Below are 19,982 nucleotides of genomic sequence, written 5' to 3'. Positions count from 1 at the left end.
TTTTGGGGGGTGGGGGGCACATCCGGCGGTGCTCAGGGCTTACTCCTGGCTGGCTGCTCAGAAATAGCTCCTGGCAGGCACGGGGGACCATATGGGACACCAGGATTCAAACCAACCACCTTTGGTCCTGGATCGGCTGCTTGTAAGGAAAATGCCATTGTACTATCTCTTTGGGCCCATGTAAAGGTTCTTACAGCTAACATTTTACCCACAATTTTATTTCATAGATCCTAGGAGGTATTAAACACACACATACGTACATATACATACATATAACAGGAAACTCTCTGGATGCATGTTTTCTGCTTCCCAGATATTTTCTTTTTTTTTTTGTTTTTGGTTTTTGGTTTTGGTTTTTGGGCCACACCCATTTGATGCTCAGGGGTTACTCCTGGCTATGCGCTCAGAAATCGCCCCCTGGCTTGGGGGGACCATATGGGACGCCGGGGGATCGAACTGCGGTCCGTCCTAGGCTAGCGCAGGCAAGGCAGGCATCTTACCTCTAGCACCACCGCCCGGCCCCTCATAGATTTTCTTAATTTGAAACACTCCTGCTACATATTTGTTCCTTTGGCTCAAAATATTTATTGTAAGTATTTATATGTAAGTAATATATGTAAGTATTTCTGGGAAATCAGTATATTCAATCTCTTGATCGTCAATTCCTCGTTAATTCTTCACTTTCTTGAGAGTTAGTTTTAGAAATGAAAGGATAACAATAGAACTAGGGTGTTAGAGTGATAGTTGATAGTACAGGGGGTAGGGAACTTTACTTACACACAGTCAACCTGGGTTTGATTCCTGGGACACCATGTGGTATCTTGAGCACTACTAGGAGTGATCCCTGAGTGCAGAGCCAGGAGTAAATCCTGAGCACCATATGATGTGAACAGAGCAGAACAAAACAAACGAACAACAACAAAAAAAAAAAAAAAGAAAGAAAGAAAAAGAAAAGAAAAAAAAAAGAAAAACCAAGGGAAATACTACTTGGGAAGGGAAATAGCTTAGGAAAAAGTTAGTATCATTTCAGCATGGTCCCTGGAAAGATGGTCCATTTGTAGAAAAGTAGATCTTTAGCAATTTTTGTAAATACATTGACTTAAGTAGATACTATCTGAACCTGATAAAAGATTTATTTTTATGGGCTACCCTCCAGGAACACTTGAGCAGACATTACAAGGTCATACTCAGAATCAAACCCAGGGCCTCATATATTTTAGGCATGTGCTCTGCCACTTAAGCAATCTCCCCAACTATTGATAAGACATTTTATAGAGGCATTTTCTCCTTGCAGCATTGCCCTAAACTTTGATACAAGAAAAAAATACAGTTATCTGGTGATTAATCATAATGCTTCAAAAAATTACTTCTAATTTACTTCTAATATCATAAGCCCATCATGGTTTCTCATGGTACCTAGATTAAATGGAAAATGCTAGCTGCTTGAAATATCTTTAAAACTTATTCCTTCTCTGCCTTCTCCAGTTTTCAGTTTCTTACCTGGTTAGGCACACATGCACAAAGTCTGCTGCATCTTTTGAGAAATGTTCCGGTAAAGGAGGCATCAGTCCTCGGTGTGCTCCAATATAAAACATAGCAGCCATCCTGTCCATAGAAGCTAGTGGAGGCTTTCCTGTGGCCATCTCAAACACAGTACAGCCAATGCTCCATATGTCTGACTTCCTTCCATAGCCAGATTCATTAATGACTTCTGGTGCCATCCAATATGGTGTCCCATGCATTGACTTAAGCATGTCACTGTGTGTTCCATTTAAGCCAGCCCAGGCCAGACGTTTGGCACAGCCAAAATCAATCAACTTTATTATTCCAGTTGGCATGAGCATAACATTATTTCCTTTGATATCTCGATGCACCACACAGTTCTCATGGAGATAAGCAACACCTTGCAGAATTTGTTTTGTGTATTTACAGAACACCATTTCTGGCAATGGTCCAAAGCGGTTTATAATACTAGAAATAGAGCCACCTGGAACAAACTCCATGAAAATACTCACAATATTTTCTTCCAAGCATGTCCCCAAATAGGCTACAATATTGACATGTTTCAGTGCTTTGAGTAATTCAACTTCTTCTTGCAGTTTCTGGTATTCCTTTTTAGTAGCCAGTTTATCAGAGGTGTCTAGAGCCACTTGTTTCACAGCGATTAGCTGCCCTTGGCTAGTAAGACCACAATATACCTAAAATCGAATCAATTAAGCATATCAAACTTATTCACAAAATGCCATATGTGACACCTTCCCTTCTCCTCTCACACTTTTTGTTTTTTGCTTTTTGCGCCACACCCTGTGATGCTGAGGGGTTACTCCTGGCTATGCACTCAGAAATCGCTCCTGGCTTTGGGGACTATATGAGATACCAGGTGGTTTCACTCTTTCTTCTTATTGATTTCTGAAATGCACCCAAGGAGGGTCATAACAAATCTTATTGGGGATTAGTTTTTTCTTAACTATGTAAATACAACTTAAAGTACTAGGATAGGGTCTTTTTTGTTTTATGTGAGAGGGTGTTGGAACACACCTGGTGGTACTCAAGAACTAACTACCCTCTTGCTAAGGTCACTCTTGCAGTGCTTGGAGACCAGGTGGTATTAGTAATCAAACCAAGGGCTTCTTTCTACAAAGCATGTGCTTCAGGCCTTTGAACTGTATCCCATTCTTTTTAGATAGATCGTCTTATATAATCAAAGCATCTTATTTTTTCTTCCTTCCTTTCTCCCCCTCCCTTACCTTTTTCCTCTTTCCCTCCCTTCTGTTTTTTTCCTCCCTTCTTTCCTTCTTTCCTTTCCTTTTCTCTCTTCCTTTCCCCTCTCTTCCTTCTTTTCCTTTCTCTCTTCCTTTCTCCCTCCCTCTCTTCCTCCCTTCCTTCTTTTCTTTCTTCCTTTTCTCTTCTTTCCTTCTACTTAACTTCTGGTAACATATCCTGAGCTATTGAATGAAGAAACTTATTTTAGGAGGGATGGTAAGTACACCCAGCAATGCTTTGTGTCTACTTCCATTTCTGTGCTCAGAAATCACTATTGATAGTGCTTGGAGGACCATGTGGTGCTAGGGATTTAAATCTAGGATCCCATATGCAAGCAATGCAATCACCCTTTGAGCTGACTCTCCAGCTCCAAATAAAGAAACTTGTTTGCCACTGAACAAGAATCTAGGAGAAAAAGAATCTGGGAATCCAATGAGAGTCTATTTTTTGTCTTTTACCATACCAGGTGGAGCTTAGAGCTTACTCCTAACTCTGCCCTCAGGAATCACTCCTGTTGAATTTAGGGATACTATACTGTGGTATCAGGTTTGAATTTGGATTGACAGCAAGTAAGGCAAGTATGTGCTCTCATCCTAATGCCATTGTTTGATCCCTGAAACTACTATGTCCAGCACCACACTAATGACCTTCCATTAGCTAAATCAAATATCCTATTCTGGGTCAGAGAGATAGCACAGTGGTAAGGCGTTTGCCTTGCGTGCAGCTAATTCAGGAAGAATGGTGGTCCTAATCCTGGCATCCCATATGGTCCCCCAAGCCTTCCAGCAGCAATTTCTGAGCACAGAGGCAGGAGTAAGCCTTGAGCACTGCTGGTTGTAAACATCCCCCCCCCAAAAAAAACCCAAAATAAATAAATATCCTATTCCAAGTCCTTTGGATTGGGCTTCCTGTTTTAATAAAAATTTATAGTAGGGTAAGGTTGTAATGCAGTGAGGATCAGGGATTAGGGAAGTCTCAAGTGGTAGGGTGTCTAGATTTCATTGTTTCCAATTACACTTACCGTGCCATAGGCTCCCTTCCCAAGGATCTCACCCTTGGTCCAGAGGGTAGGTTCTTCATATTTTAAAGTATTTTCAGAAAATGTCATCTTTCCATTTGATTTGAGACATTTCTTCTCCTTGTCATATATTCTGAACCTATTATTATATTGCTGAAAGAATAAGATGAAAAGAGAAGTCACTGATACTAATTATTGGAATGAAAAAAAGGTGAGAAAAGAAGAGTTCATTGGGGGCCGGAGAGATAGCATGGAGGTAAGGCGTTTGCCTTTCATGCAGGAGGTCATCAGTTCAAATCCCGGCGCCCCATATGGTCCCCTGTGCCTGCCAGGAGCAATTTCTGAGCCTGGAGCCAGAAATAACCCCTGAGCACTGCCGGGTGTGACCCAAAAACCACAAAAAAAAAAAAAAAAAAAAAAAAAAAAAAAAAAGAAGAGTTCATTGTACATTTTCATTTCATTTTAATTTTGTGGAGAAGGATTAGGTTCATGTATTATAATGCAAGATATGAGCTTTATCTTCCCAGCCTCAATAGATGTTAGCACTTTACACTCAACATTTGGTTAGTGAAATGTAAATTAAAATGATAAGATAACATTTCACAGCAGCAAGAATAGTGTATAATAATAGACCAGAAACAGCAAATGCTGGTGGAAATTGTGGAGAAAAAAAACCTCTCATTCACTATTTTTAGGAATGTAAATTATAGTAAAAATATAGAGATTTTCAAGAAACTAAAAATTATCCAGCAGTTCTACTCCTAGGTATTTGTCTAAAGAACACAAAACAGAACCAAGGGGATAGCTCAACAAGATAGAGTGAAATGCTTTGAATACTGGAGATCCCATTCAAATCCAGCACCACAATATCCTTTCATTTCTACTGACAATAACTCAAAAACACAGAGCCATAATCAGACCTCTAACACTACTGAGTGTGGCCCCTGGACACTTAAAACAAGAATAAAGATACTCAACACTAATTTACAAATATATGCACCCATATGCTCATTGTGGCACCATTCAAGAAGTGTGAAAAACAAATAGGCAACAAATTAGTGGCTAAAGAAGTGATGCTATGAATACACAATCAATTACAATTCACTCTTAGAAAAGATACATCTATGTCACACCACCTAGAACAATGCTTTATTCATAAGAATCTCTCTGTTATTTGTTGTTTGAAAACATCACTAAAAGTGTCAATCTGCTGGGTTGGCAAGATAACATGGAGGTTAGGTGTTTGCCTTCCATGCAGAAGGACAGTGGTTCGAATCCCAGCATCCCATATGGTCTCCCATGCCTGCCAGGGAGGATTTCTGAGCATAGAGCCAGGAGTAACCCCTGAGCACTGCCGGGTGTGACCCCACAAAAAAAAAAAAAAAGCTAAAGTAGTTTTGCTATATTATTATATTAATATATAAAAGTTATATATATTACATGATATTATATTATTTTACTCCAAAAGTATTCCATTACAGTGCCAGGCTTGCTCAATTCTAGAAAAAGGGTGACATAACAAAAACATATTATTTACTTGAAGAATCAAGGGATTAAGGGGCCAGAGAGATAGCACAGCAATAGGGCATTTGCCTTGCATGATGCTGACCCAGAGAAACCTGGTTCAATTCCTGGCCTCCCATGTGGTCTCTCAGTCTGCCAGGGATAATTTCTGAGTGCAGAGTCAGGAGTAACCCCTGATTGCCGCTGGGTTTGGCCCCAAAACCAATCAATCAATCAATTTAAAAAAAAAAGAATCAGGGGACTGAGATTACAACCTTGAAACTCAATAGTGAGCGCCTTGAAGAAAGTATTATTTAATTGTATAGAGTTTCTAATTCTTCACTGAAAAGTAAGGAATTTGAACCAAATGGTTTCTGAGATCCCTCCTAATCCCAAATTAACCTTCAGTTCTAATCATACCAACCTGTATTTCCACATTTGTCCTCTCCCTGCCCATTTCCTCCCTTGTATTTTCATTTCCACCAAAGAGAAGATTGATGTTTTCAGGATCTGTTTCATTTTCCATTATTTGGCAAGTTTCATTATCTTTTTCATCAAGAGCCAACAGTTCTGCAGCTAGACAGCCTAATAGTTCATCTGTCAATTCCTCTCTCTGTAGAGAGTCTACAATCTCTTGGGAAGTTTGGCTTGCATCAGTTAAAGTTTTTCCAAAGCTTTGACATATTACTGATTTGTCAGCTAAACTATCATCATCCCAGGAATGAGCCCAGTGTTGATCTATTGGGGAAGACACGTTTTCTTTTTTATCTTGAAAAGAGAAATTATTAAGGGTTTGAGATTTATCGGAAACACTATCAAATGCTAGGTCATTAGCTAAAAATTGGTTGGCATTTATTTTACCAAGAGACGCTTTATCTTCCTTATCTTGTAGTAACTGCTCATTGGAACTCTTCTCTTTGGGCATTACCCAGCTGTTACCTGAAAGGAAAAATGGAGTCTGTTGATGTAGCTCTTCAAGATCATGAAGATCCCTGAGGCTTGTAGCAAGTATTTGATTGCTAGAAATGTCTCCTTCATCAGGAGATTCTTCCATAGAGATTTCTTCAATAATAGATAAGCTTGGGACTGGAAGTAATTCGTTCTGTTCAATAGACTTCTCATGAGTCTGAGTCAAGTTCATGTACCTGACATCATCTCTGGGGGACTGAAAGTCATTTTCTGATGTTACCTGCCTCTCTGGTTCCAGAATACCATTACCATTTTTGGTGATTTGTAAGTTGCTGCTGACAGTCTTGCATCCTTTTTCTTCAGAAATTAAACTTTTGTGCTTTTTTTTAATGCCAATTGAGGCTTTAGTGGGCTTAACATGAGGCCTTTTCTGAGGAAGTCTTGCTCTAATATTGATATTTCGCTCAATGTGTGAAGTCCGGCATTTATTAGTGTTACATTTGCCAGATGGGGCTGAGCATATGTCTCGGTGATGCCTGGTTTCATGCCGTTCAGCCTCTCGCATGTGGCAATAGACAGGAGTCCCAAACATTTCATAGATTCCAGGTCCATTAGCAGTTGAATTTATTTCTTTGAACATGTCACTGTACTTGAGATCTAAGTGAGTATGTCTTGGCTCTGTTGGTTGAACAGAGGACTTTTTTGTTCCTGAGCTTTTACAGATATAGGGAAATGATTGCTTTTTAGGTTTCAGAGCCCGGTACATTGGTGCCTTCTTTTCTATCTGTGGCATCCTTCTTTGAAACTTGGTTGATTGCCGAGACTTGGAGTCAAGCCCCAAAGCAGGAAAGACTTGTGTTTTTATGCTGGATTTATGCACGTTAGGTTTCATGGTGCTTTCTGTAGTAACCATGAAATTCTGAGGTGCTCTGTTGCTACTCTGGGTTTTTGAATCCATCTTATTTCTATGGATTTTTGGCTTATGTCTATCACTTTCTTGATGTGCTAACATATTGAAACTGTTGTTATGAAGAATGCCCTTTCTTTTTTGGAGACTTGGTTTGGTCACTGGTTGCCCCTTGAGAGTTCTTTCTCCTGGGAAAGTGATGTGTATATGTGGCACAAGCCCATTCATTTCTGGTTTGGTTTTCTTTGGTATTGATATTTTTGTGTTTTTCTCTATGTTCATTTGACTGTGTGGAAGAGCATCAATGGGGTCATCAGGAACTTCAATGGGCAAACCTTTAAATTCAGAAAACTCTTCTAAAATGTGATTTAAGGCCACTTCTTTGTCATCAGGTACTGAAGTGACTTTTGAATCAGATTTGTCATTTCTAGTCTCTTCAGCCTGGTTTTGAGTTCTTTTCAAATGCTGCATTTCCTGGAATGCAATTGGCATGGCACACAACATTTCTGAATCTTGTTCATAGTTACTAGCTTCTGAATCTTCTTTCCTTTGGGATGCTAGATAATGAAAGTTTTCTTCTTTTCTCATTTCACCATCAAGAGAGTCAAAATCCATTTCCCTGTCCATGGAAAATTCCTTAAAATTTTCAAAAGATACCAAAGACCGCCTTTTTTCAAAATGGGATATTTCGATGTTGTCATATTCTTCTGTTTTCTTCCATTTTGGACCCTCCTCCATCTCCAGGTGTTGTCTGTGATGGTTAGCCTTCCAAAATGAGCACAGGTTTCTGGACCAAATGGAGACATAAGGGGACTTGACAGTCTGTTCCACAAACACTTTTAATGGGGCTTCCTGCTGCTTATTTGATGGTCGAAACACATCAGATCCACTCACAAGTTCTGATTGTTTAGGAACAAAAGATATGAGGCTTGAAACATTTCTTTCTCTCTCCTTTTGATCCTTGTGACTTGGGGGAATAGTAAAAAGACCAGGTCTCATAGGCAAGAATGACAATGGTCGCAGAGACTGCTGAAAAGAAAGAGAAAAGATCAGTTTAGAAACTTGTATATAGTCTATATTATCTGATTTAAAGCAATCTGAAAATATTTCAGAATCTCTTCAAGGAAGTACTTTAAAGTATAAAGATGCAATCACCATTTTGAAACTAAAAAATTATTCATTTAGAACTAAGATAAAATAACACATAATTTCTTTAAAAATAGAAACTAATCATTCAAATTAGAAATTCTTCTTTATGGGCCAAAGAGATAGCGCAGTGGTAGGGCATTTGCCTTGCATGTGGCCAACACAGGAGGGGCCTGGTTGGATTCCTGGCATCCCAGATAGTCCTCCAGCCTGCCAGGGGTGATTTTTGAGTGTAGAGTCAGAAGTAATCCCTGAGCACCGCTGGGTGTGGCCCAAAGACCAATCAATCAATCAATCAATAAGTCAATAATGGTTTTTTAAAATAAGGAAATTCTTCTTTAACTGTTTTTAACAATGGGACTGGAGCAATCGCACAGTGGTAGTGTTTGCCTTGCATGTGGACAACCTGGGATGGACCTGGTTTCAATTCCCAGCATACCATATGGTCCTCTAAGCCTGCCAGGAGTGATTTCTGAGTGCAGAGCTGAGTGCCACTGGATGTGGCCCAGAAACAAACAAAAAAAAATTGTTTTTAACAAAATACTTTAAAAAGCCACAATTATCATATAAAGATTCGAGTTAATATTGAAATTGCTCTTTTAATGGGAAACTATATTCAGCAATCTTCAGGAGGTACCTGGTTTTGCACACTGGAATTATTCTTAGACTATGTAGGGTGCTGATGATTGAACATGGCCTTGCCATGTACAAGGCAAAGACCCTACGCCTGTACTACTCTTTTCCCCCTGAAAATAAAGATTCCATATGTAAACATTGAAAATTTAAGACAGAAAATTTTCTTTTCTTTTTTCACTTTTCATAGAATTACATTCAGGTTTTTATTTTTTTATAATTCTCATGTAAAGCAGTTGCTCATATTTACTTTAACAATGATCCTTATGTTGTGACAAGTTCAGAATTGTATTTAGAGCCAGCCATTCCTCATCATTTTCTTTTTTTTTTAACTCTGTATTTATTTTATAAAAATTACTTTGTTCACAACATTGTTAATAATGCAGGGTTTTTTATCCCACAATTAGAAAATTGTTCATGGGTGAGTTCCAGTAATCTAGTATTTAACATCCTTCACCAATGCACATTTCTCATCACCAGTGTTCCTGGTTTTCTACCCACTCCCCGACTGCTCTCTCCCCTGCCTGCTTCTGGAGCAGATAAACACTCTCTCCCTCTCTCCCTCACTCCCTCTTTTACTTCCTATTACTCTCCCACTCCCTTTAGACACTGTTGTTTGCAATATTGTTACTGACTGGGTATCATGCATATCACTTTATTTTCAGCACCCAGTTCTTGTCTAAAGTGTTCCTTTCCAACTATCATTGTCATGGTGGTTCCTTCTCTGCTATAACTGTGCTCCCCCACTATTTGTGGCAATCTTCCTAACATGGACTGGTCCTCTTTGTATTTATTGTCTCTAAATATTATTACCATGATTTTTTGTATTCCATATATGAGTGCAATAATTCTGTCTATTCCTCTACCTCTGACTCCTTTTGATCAGTATAATACTCTCCATATTCTTCCATGTATAAGCAAATTTATGGTTTCATTTTTCAGGTTTTTTTCTCTGATTTCTTTTAGAATTAAATTGAGAGTTTCACCCATGTGTTTTTTAGAAGTATGTATTACCATTTTAATGCTGTTAATCCTCCCAATCCCTGAGCAGAGTGTTTTTATTTCCTTGTGGGTTTTTTGTTTTGTTTTGTTTTGTTTTTGATTTCTTGAAACATTGCTTTGTAGTTTTCTTTGTATAGGTCTTCCACCTCTTTTTTTTTATTTGTTTGTTTATTTTTGGGTCACACCTGTTGGCCTTCAGGGGTTACTCCTGGCTCTTTGCTCAGAAATCGCCCCTGGCAAATTTGGGGGACCATTTGGCTTGCCGGGAATCAAACCGAGGTCTGTCAGGGTTGGTCATGTGCAAGGAACACACTCTGCCATGTGCTACTGCTCCAGTCCCTGTCTTCCACCTTTTTAGTTAATTCCTCTTTAGTTGATTTTCTGAGGCACAGTTGTGAATGGAATTGATTTATTAATCTCTTTTTCTTTTTAATTATTTGCATATAGAAAAGCATACATTGCTGCTTATTAAATTGTAGGGGGGCTGGAGAGATAGCATGGAGGTAAGGTGTTTGCCTTTCATGCAGAAGGAAGGTGGTTCAAATACCAGCATCCCATATAGTTTCCTGAGCCTGCCAGAAGCGATTTCTGAGCATAGAGCCAGGAGTAACCCCCGAGGCTGCCGGGTGTGAGCCAAAAACAACAACAACAAAAAATTGTAGCCTGCCACTTAATATACAAATCTCATATTTTATTTATAATATATTTATTTAAGCACAATGATTACAAGCATAATATATTTATTTAAGCACAATGATTACAAACATGTTTGTAGTTGGGTTTCAGTTATAAAAGAGAACACCATACTTCACCAGTGCAACATCCTCATCAACAATGCTCCCAACTCCCTCCTCCCTCCTGCCTATCTTCGAGACAGGCATTCTGTTTCTCTCAGTTATTTCTCTAAATGCACTCACCATTCTTTGTGGTAAGCTTCATATTGAGGGCTGATCCTTTTAGCTCTCATCTCTATTGTTTCTAGGTAATATTACAATATTGTCTTATATTTTTCTTAAATCCCACTGATGAGTGAGACTATGCTGAGTCTATCTCTCTTCCTCTGACTTATTTCACTCAGTGTAATAGTTCCCATGTCCATCCATGTATAGGAAAATTTCATGACTTAATTTTTCCTGACAACTGCATAATATTCCATTGTGTATATATACCAGTTTCTTTAGACACTCATCTCTTGTCAAGCATCTGGGTTGTTTCTAGAGTCTGGCTATTGTGAATAGTGCTGCAATGAACACAGTGTGCAGAGGCATTTTTGTATTGTGTTTTTATGTTCCTAGGGTATATCTCTAGGAGTAACATAGCTGGATCATATGAGAGCTAAATTTCCAGTTTTTTGAGGAATCTTCATATAATTTTCCATAAAAGCTGGACTAGATGACATTCCCACCAGCAGTGAATGAGAGTTCCTTTCTCCCCACATCTCCAGCACTGATTGTTCTTGTTTTTTTTTGTTGTTGTTGTTGGTGTTTTTTTTTTGTTTTTTTTTTTTTTTTGTGATGTGTGCCAGCCAGTTTCTCTGTGGAGTGAAATGGTACCTTGTTGACGTTTTGATTTGCATCTCCCTGATGATTAGTGTTGTGGAGCATTTTTTTCATGAGTCTTTTGGCCATGTTTATTTCTTCTTTGAGGAAGTATCTGTTCATTTCTTCTCCACATTTTTGGTAGGGTTAGATTTTTTGTTTAGTTCGGTCAGTACTTGTAATATCTTAGATATTAGCCCCTTATCTGATGAGTATTGGTGAATAGTTTTTAACTTTTGGAGGATAAAAAGACATATATATTTAATAAACCCCTGTATTCCATTTCTTCCTTCAAAACTAGTATATCTTTGTGAAGTTTTAACCTGTTTGATCTATTAAGAGTTGACAAAGGGGCCAGAGCAATGGCACAAGCAGTAAGGCATCTACCTTGTACATGCTAGCCTAGGATGGACAGCTGTTCAATCCACTGGCAGTGTGGGTGTTTTTTATGTGTTGTGGTGGACTTGTTGACTAAAGGAAATGTGCAACCCTGGAGTAAAGCGGAGCACTGACCTGGCATGAAAATTATTCTTTTGAGTCAAACAGGACCCTGTTGCTGGTCTGTCTGTCTGCCTCAGTTTCTTGGGACTGTGTGGCTAGGTAGAGCCCAGCTGGGGTGGGGAAGGGTGGAAGACCCCTCCCCTTGTTCTTATGCTTCTTTTTCCCTTGGAGTACACTGGCGTGTAACAGAAATGGCTTTTCCATTTTTCAAAGAGGACTAGGCTGCCCCTTGTATTCTTGAGGGTGACTTTCATCCAAGCTAAACTAAATTAACTCCAATTCCAAACTAAACTCTTTAAAACCTCGCGAATGGCCCTAGCCCCCTCCAGCCTGGTTTTCCCCGCCTGCTTCAGGTAGGGAAGCCCCGCCCACCCACGCCGACCCGCGAACCGGTCTAACACAACATATAGGTCTAGCTAGCTCAGACCAAACTAAACTCTTTTATGACTAAGAGTATATTGTACCCTAATATATATTTGGTCTTGAGTTAATTTATAAACTTTTTTTTCACTGTGGTCTGTTCTCAAGTATTTGATACTTAATATTTTAGAATACTAATAGGCATGATAATGAATGGTAATTCATAGGTACATGTTAATTTACTTTATTTAATTGACAGCTGTGTGTAAGAAGGAAGAGGTAGAAGAGCCTATTGTTAGAAACAGGCCTTTTCCGGATAGGAGAGATGCAATATAGTTCTATAATTTTATTTCCTGGATAATTTTCTTCTGTGACTTAAAAGTAACTTAAGAAATAAAGACAGATTTCCCCAGTACTTAAGCTTCATTTTTAGTAGCAGCTATTATTTTTTCCTAAGCCAATAATATTTTTTTTAAATTATCAGTACCGACTTTTTTCTATTTTTTGGCCAAACTTAGCAGTGCTCAGGAATTACTGCTAGTTCTGCACTCAGGAATTACTCCTAGAAGTGCTCAGATGGCTATATGGGATATCAGTTTAAACCCAGTCACATACAAAGCATACTCCAGCTCCATGGTTTAATTTTTTTTTTTTTTTGGTTTTTGGTTTTGGGGTCACACCTGGTGATGCTCAGGGGTTACTCCTGGCTCTGCATTCAGAAATCACTCCTGGCAGGCTCAGGGGACCATATGGAATGCTGGGAATTGAACCCAGGTCTGTCCTGGATTAGCTGTGTACAAGGCAAATGCTCTATCATTGTTCTATCTCTCTGGTCCCCATAGTTTATTTATTTATTTATTTATTTATTTATTTATTTATTTATTTATTTATTTATTTATGTATTTTGATTTTTAGGTCATATCCGACACTCAGGGTTACTCCTGGCTTTTGCACTCAGACATTGCTCCTGGCAGGCTCAGAGGACCATATGGGATGCCAGGATTCAAACTGTGGTCTGTTCTGTTGACTGCATGAAAGGCAAATGCCTTACTGCTTTGCTATCACTACAGCTCCCCATGGTTTAAATTTTAAGTAAAAAAACGCATAAATAAATTTTAGTTCTTACCTCAACTCTTTGTCTATTGTACTTCACATCAGAGGTAGAAAAATCTATAATAAAAAATAATAATTAGTTATCCTTAGTGGTACACTGAACCTAATCAACCTTAAGCAAGTGTATGGAGCTAGAATACTTACGATGCTGAGATTGAGAAAAATGTGAAAAAGAGTATTTTCTTATGTAATCCCCACTGAGGAAGGTAAGGAATCATACAAGGGACTGGAGTAATAGTAAGCAAGGTAAGTCTTCAATTAAATGAGGTTCTATCACTGACTTCCCATATGATCTGCACCTCCACCACCACCAGCTTTACCAGGAGTAACTCATAAATGCACAGTAAAAAGTAAGTCCTGAACACTGCCATCTGCAGCCCCCAAAGCAAAACCAAATCCAAAAAAACAAAAACTGTGGGCAATTGATGCTAAAGGTAATTGTCATTTCATGCATAGTGTTGTATAAATATAATTACCACAAATGTATATGAATACATATGAATCATTATTGTATTGATATAATGCATAAGTATATTAATGTATACTAATACTATATTTATGATGGTGGTCCCTATATATAGCCTAAGTGTACACTAGGCTGTATCTTCAAATTATAAGTACACCTGAAAAAGTCCGTGCAATAGTGAAATCACTGAATGATGCATTTCTCAGACTAGATATAACCATAAAGCAGAATATGACTATATATTTCTTTTTCTTAAATATTAGTTTAGTAACAGAGTTTTTCAATAATGTCGATATTAAAGTTTCATAAATACTAACATCACATTCTAACACCACACCACATCAGAGTGTACATTTTTCTCTACAATTGTTTCAGGGTTGTTTTCCAGCCCCAGGCCTCAAAAGCCTCTCCTATCTTCCTACCGTAATAAGCTTTGTTCTATAAACCAACTCTTAGATTTTGTTGCTTTTAGCCATTTGTTATATTTCATATATACATATAGATAACATTTATATATGTATCATCATTGCATATCATGATATATAAGCATTGTTTAATTTTTAATTTTTTTTTTTGGAGGAGGAGACACTGGATCAGAGACCATAGCATTTTTTGCAGAACATTACAGCGCCAATCCCCCACACTCCCACTTCCACAAGGCACTGCAGTTAAGTTAGGAATTCACCAGAACATGTGGTGGTGCTAAAACATAGTAGGAAAGCCTAAATTTATAAGTCTCATAGCTCACAAAGTGTTTAACACTTTCATTCATCTTTCCCTCCTGAACAAGAAAGACTTTTACTATAAAAAATAAGTAGGGGGCAGAGCAATAGCTCAGCAAGTAGGGTGTCTGCCTAGCATGCTGCTGAAATGGGGTTCAATCCCCAGCATCCCATATGGTGGTGCCATGAGCCTGCCAGGAGTAATTTCTTTTATTTATTTATTTGGTTTTGGGGTTATACCTGGCGATATTTAGGGGTTACTTCCTGCCTCTGCATTCAAAAATCTCTCCTGGTAGGCTCCGGGGACCATATGAGATGCCGGGACTTGAACCATCATCTAAAGGAGTAATTTCTGAGCATAGAGCCAGGAGTAACTCCTGAGCACTACTGGTGTGGCCCCAAAACAAAATCAAACAGTATCAACAAAAAAGCAAGTAAATGTCACCAAGAGAAAAGAAATGTAACTTTGAATTTTATTGCCTTAGAACGCAAGCCAACAAGGGCTGGAAATAGTACAGAGGGTAAGCATGCAACTGACCCTGGTTTGATCTCCAGAATTGCATGTGGTTCCCAGAGTACTACCAGAAGTGACTTCTAAGCACAGAGCCTGGCATAAGCATTGAGCACAGATACAACTGAATATGGCTCCCAAACAAATTAAAAAGTAAGCCAACAGCTCCTCTAGAAATAAGGTTTTGGATCTCTCTGAAGTAAAACAGTAATCTTGCCATTAATGCATATTGGCCCTTTGTAACCTATGTGCATTTTGCTTAGAAAGCCTAGACTGCAGAATTTCTAAATATTGATATTTAAAAGATAATTAATTTTTTTTTTTTGGTTTTTGGGTTACACCCGGCAGTACTCAGGGATTACTCTTGGCTTTATGCTCAGAAATGGCTCCTGGCAAGCTCAGGGGACCATATGGGATGCTGGGGTTCGAACCACCATCCTTCTGCATGCAAGGCATACACCCTACCTCCAGCTATCTCTTTTTTTGATAATGAATTCTTAATGTAGGGTAAAGAGAAGGGAGGTGTTGGTATCCACTAAATTGATACCTAAAAGTTAGTATGTTCTTACCAAAAAGTCAAATGATCCCTAAAACCTAACTCATCACCAAAGACTTAAAGCTGAAGCCCCAAATCACCACTGTGCTCAGGATTTGAGGCTGTTACCGAAATAGATGGAGTGCAAGCAGTAGGAAGAGTGGTGAACATGAATGACTGAATCACTGCCAAGTGAAGGGACACCCATCGATAGTTGGCATGGATGCTGTCCATTCCATACAGACAATCCAGTGCTGGTAGATCTTTCAAATGTCAAGAGTAGTAGTCAGAACTGGAGATTTTTTGTAAAACCTTCCTCCTGCCACTTTGATGCTTTGAAACCATCCCCTGACCCTATGATGCTTTGAAAGCAGAATAAAATCAGCTTTTTGAAACTGTTATCAGTTTAGCTACAGGACGCTATTCCAAATTTTCATTCAGAAACAGTCCTCTCTAAAATATAACACCATTAGCTAAGTCATATTCAAACAAACATTTGAGTTTCCATGAAGTGGTTGGCTTTGCCCCAGAAGATGGTATTGTGATTAGGTACAACAAAGACAAAATTATGCAAACACAATTTGTATTCTAAAGCTTGAGCTTTTCTCTCCAAAAACTATTTCATGGAATCAGAGAACTAACATAGTGTGCAGGGTACCTGCTTATATGCAACTAATCTGGGTTTGATTTTCAGATTTATAAAGGGTCCCCTTCAGGTATGATCACTGAGCACAAACAAAGTAAGTACAGTTGTGTGTGGTCTAGAAAGGAAGGAAGAAAGGACAGATGGAAGGAAAAGTAGGATGGAAGGAAAGAAAAAGGAAGGAAGGAAGGAAGGAAGGAAGGAAGGAAGGAAGGAAGGAAGGAAGGAAGGAAGGAAGGAAGGAAGGAAGGAAGGAAGGAAGGGAGGAAGGGAGGAAGGAAAGAAGAGAGGGAGGGGGAAGGAGGAGATGAGATAGGGAGGAAGGGAGGGAGGGAAGAAGAAAAGGAAAGAAAAAAAGGAAAGAGAAAAAAGAAAAAAGAAGAAAAAGAAAAGAAAGAAGAAAAAGAAAGAAGAAAGAAGAAAGGAAAAGAAGAAAGAAAAAGATTTTTTTTATCAATTTTATGGATATCCTAGCACTATAATTGAATATCATTTATAATTGAATATATATATAACTGCCTCAATTACAAATATTTCAGGTAATATTGTAAATATTTGAATAAATATTAGTCAACTCTGATAAAGTTTCAAGAATAAAAAGGACTCAAAAATTTCTGGTACTTATCTTTCTAATAAGCATTTCACAATATATGTTGAAAATCTTCTTAAATGTGTATGGAATTAGTTAAATAATTTAATAAATAAGCTCTTTTTCTACTCTAAATGAAAGCCTGAAACCTCCTTAAAAGAAGAGTAAAAGGGGCCGGAGAGATAGCATGGAGGTAAAGGCGTTTGCCTTTCATGCAGAAGGTAGGTGGTTCGAATCCTGGCATCCCATATGGTCCCCCAAGTGTGCCAGGAGCGATTTCTGAGAGTAGAGCCAGGAGTAACCCCTGAGTGCTGCTGGGTGTGACCTAAAAACCAAAAATAAAAAAAATAAAAAAAAAGAGAGTAAAAGGAATTTTAGAAGGTATAAACAAAAACAACTCTGGGGAAAGGAAATTCAACAAAATGTTTGACAGTTGAAAACTACATAAATTAATAATAAATTATCTAGTTGTCAGTTTTCTTCTCAGAGTATTCTGGGAAGAACTCATGAAGAAATGAGATCCCAGCAAGTGCAGTGGAAAAGTTAAAAATCTACTATATTTGTTGTCCATAATTTTCTTCAGACCTGTTAGTAATTACTTAATCAATGTATTATCAGTTGGTGCATATTAACATGAAAATTACACTTTTTTGATGTAAAGATTCTTTAATCATTAAATAATGTACATTTCTGTCTCTTATTAGCATTTTTAGTTAGACGTTAAACTCTTCTGTTTATTCTTTTTGGGCCATAACTGGCAGTGATCAGGGCTTTTCTATTGGCTTGGTACTCAAGGGCCATTCCTGGTGGGCTCAAGGGGCACTATGCAGTGCCAAGAATAGAAGCTAGGTCAGTGTGTATGAAGCAAATGTTGTACTGTCAGTAGTATCACTTCCTAATCCAGGAGTTTAGAGAGCTCTTGTATGTTAGGAGTCCTTCCCAAGCTTTTGTTTTTGTCCATTGATGCAGGTGAGTCCCTCTGCTCCTTTAGTGCGTCTAGTACTCCGAAATAATTTGGAGTGAGAATCTGGTTTTTAGTAGGCCTTTGAGATAGTAGAAGTAGTCAATGGCTCATGCTCTCTGATTCCAAACAGTCTTTAACAGTTCAGTTGTCTTGCTCTGGTACATCAACTTCCTGGCAAGTTGCAGTCACGAGCTTGCTGTGTCAGCCATATTTCTAAGGATGGGCAGACTAGTGCTACACTAGACTCACATTTCCTGACTTTGGCTATGCTACCGATGTATCATAGCCCAGACCAAAGTCTGGGCAGCAAAATAACAAAAGGCTGGATCGGGATCTGATAGTACCTGGTTTCCTTAGACTCTAGAGAAAACTCTTTTCTGATTCCAGATGCAAACATGTACTCAGTTAAACACAATTTGGAGACAGAGGCTGTTTTTGCCAAACTCTGGCAAGTGTCACTCTCCTAGAAGTATATATTCTTTTCTTGTTGTTTTTGTTGTTTTGTTTTGTTTTTTGGCCATACCCGGTGACACTCAGGGGTTATTCCTGGCTATGCACTCAGAAATCGCTCCTGGCTTGGGGGATTATATGGGATGCGAGAATCAAACCGAGGTCTGTCCTGGGTCAGCTGCATGCAATGCTAATGCCCTACCACTGCGTTATCTCTCTGGTCCCTAGAACTATATGTTATTGCATTGAGTTAAACTCCCAAGACCATATAATAAAAAGCACTTTCAATATAATTGAAAGGATTGGAGAGTGAGTAAGGGCATTGGTACAGTGGGTAGGGTGTTTGCCTTGTACGTGGCCAACCTGGTTTCTATACCTGGCATCCTATATGGTCCCCCAAGCACCATCAAGAGTAATGGCTTCAGCCTACCACTTCCAGTAGAAAATATCCTGGAGATGGTGGTTAGGTACTCCCACAAACTCCCTCTATGGGGTTCCATGTAAAATTCAGGTTTTACTTCTGATCTTTGCTATGATTTTTGTTTGGAGTTTCTCAAGTACACTCTCAAAATTTTTTTCACTACCATCTTGGCTCCATCTCTCCCCAAACTTACAAGATAAATAACATTAAAGAAAACAATATGGCCCACAAACTCAGTTACCATATCTGCATTCAGCCAGCTCCATAGACTCAACTTATTCTCAAAAGAGATGTAAACCAAGCCATGAAAAATTATGGCTACATGGGACACACAGCTTGATAATGACTTAATTACCTCACTGCAAGATAAATTAATTCTCACAAATGTTCTTTTTGCTCTTCTCTCTTTATTTCTTTCCTTTTATTTTTTTATTTTATTTCTTTCCTTTTTTTTTTTTTTTTTTTTTTTTTTTTGGTTTTTGGGCCATACCCAGCGTTGCTCAGGTTTCACTCCTGGCTGTCTGCTCAGAAATAGCTCCTGGCAGGCACGGGGGACCATATGGGACACCGGGATTCAAACCAACCACCTTTGGTCCTGGATCGGCTGCTTGCAAGGCAAACGCCGCTGTGCTATCTCTCCGGGCCCAAACAATTTTAACTTTTTTTTTTTGGTTTTTGGGCCACACCCAGCAGTGCTCAGGGGTTCCTTCTGGCTCAACATTCAGAAATCACTCCTGGCAGGCTTGGGGGACCATATGGGACACCGGGATTCGAACCAACCACCTTAGGTCAGCTGCTTGCAAGGCAAATGCCGCTGTGCTATCTCTCCGGCCCTATTTCTTTCTTTTTTTTAAAAAAAAATTTGTTCCCACTTACCTGGAAACAAATGTATTATGACAAACTATGGTCTTTAAATAAAGTGATTTATATAATATAAAAGGAACAATACTAACACTTCTCAAAAAACACTAGTAACTGAGCTTTCATATGACCTCGCTATTTTATATCTGAGCATCTATCCCAAATGCCCAAAATACAAATATTTCCACTTCTCTATTTATTACAGTACTATTCACAAACAACATAAGCATCTAAGAACAGATAACTGGACAAAGAAACTATGGTATATGTATGTATGTATGTATATATATATATATATATATATATATTTATATACACACACACAATGGAATGCTACTTGTTTTTTTGGTTTGTTTTGGTTGGTTGGATTTTTTGTTTGTTTGTTTTTGGCCACACCTGGTGACACACATTGGTTACTCCTGGCTAT

The 19,982-nt window shown here is 38.6% G+C and overlaps 1 protein-coding gene across 5 annotated transcripts in view; it reads right to left on the bottom strand.

The window, feature by feature from the left end:
- MAP3K19 (mitogen-activated protein kinase kinase kinase 19) overlaps positions 1-19,982 on the bottom strand; it is a 55,939-nt gene that overhangs the window by 9,964 nt on the left and 25,993 nt on the right. For 2 of the 5 annotated variants that reach the window (XM_049772983.1, XM_049772984.1), the window contains 4 exons: positions 13,407-13,450; positions 5,709-8,129; positions 3,785-3,934; positions 1,501-2,198 (listed from right to left, as the gene is read on the bottom strand). In XM_049772983.1, coding sequence (XP_049628940.1) covers positions 1,501-2,198; positions 3,785-3,934; positions 5,709-8,129; positions 13,407-13,450 — 3,313 coding nt within the window. The remainder of the gene's footprint in view (positions 1-1,500; positions 2,199-3,784; positions 3,935-5,708; positions 8,130-13,406; positions 13,451-19,982) is intronic. The other 3 variants (XM_049772985.1, XM_049772987.1, XM_049772986.1) reach the window with 3 other exon arrangements.

Source organism: Suncus etruscus, chromosome 5 (genome assembly GCF_024139225.1).
Source record: "Suncus etruscus isolate mSunEtr1 chromosome 5, mSunEtr1.pri.cur, whole genome shotgun sequence".
Taxonomy (NCBI): domain Eukaryota; kingdom Metazoa; phylum Chordata; class Mammalia; order Eulipotyphla; family Soricidae; genus Suncus; species Suncus etruscus.
This window is presented reverse-complemented; position numbering and strand designations above follow the sequence as displayed.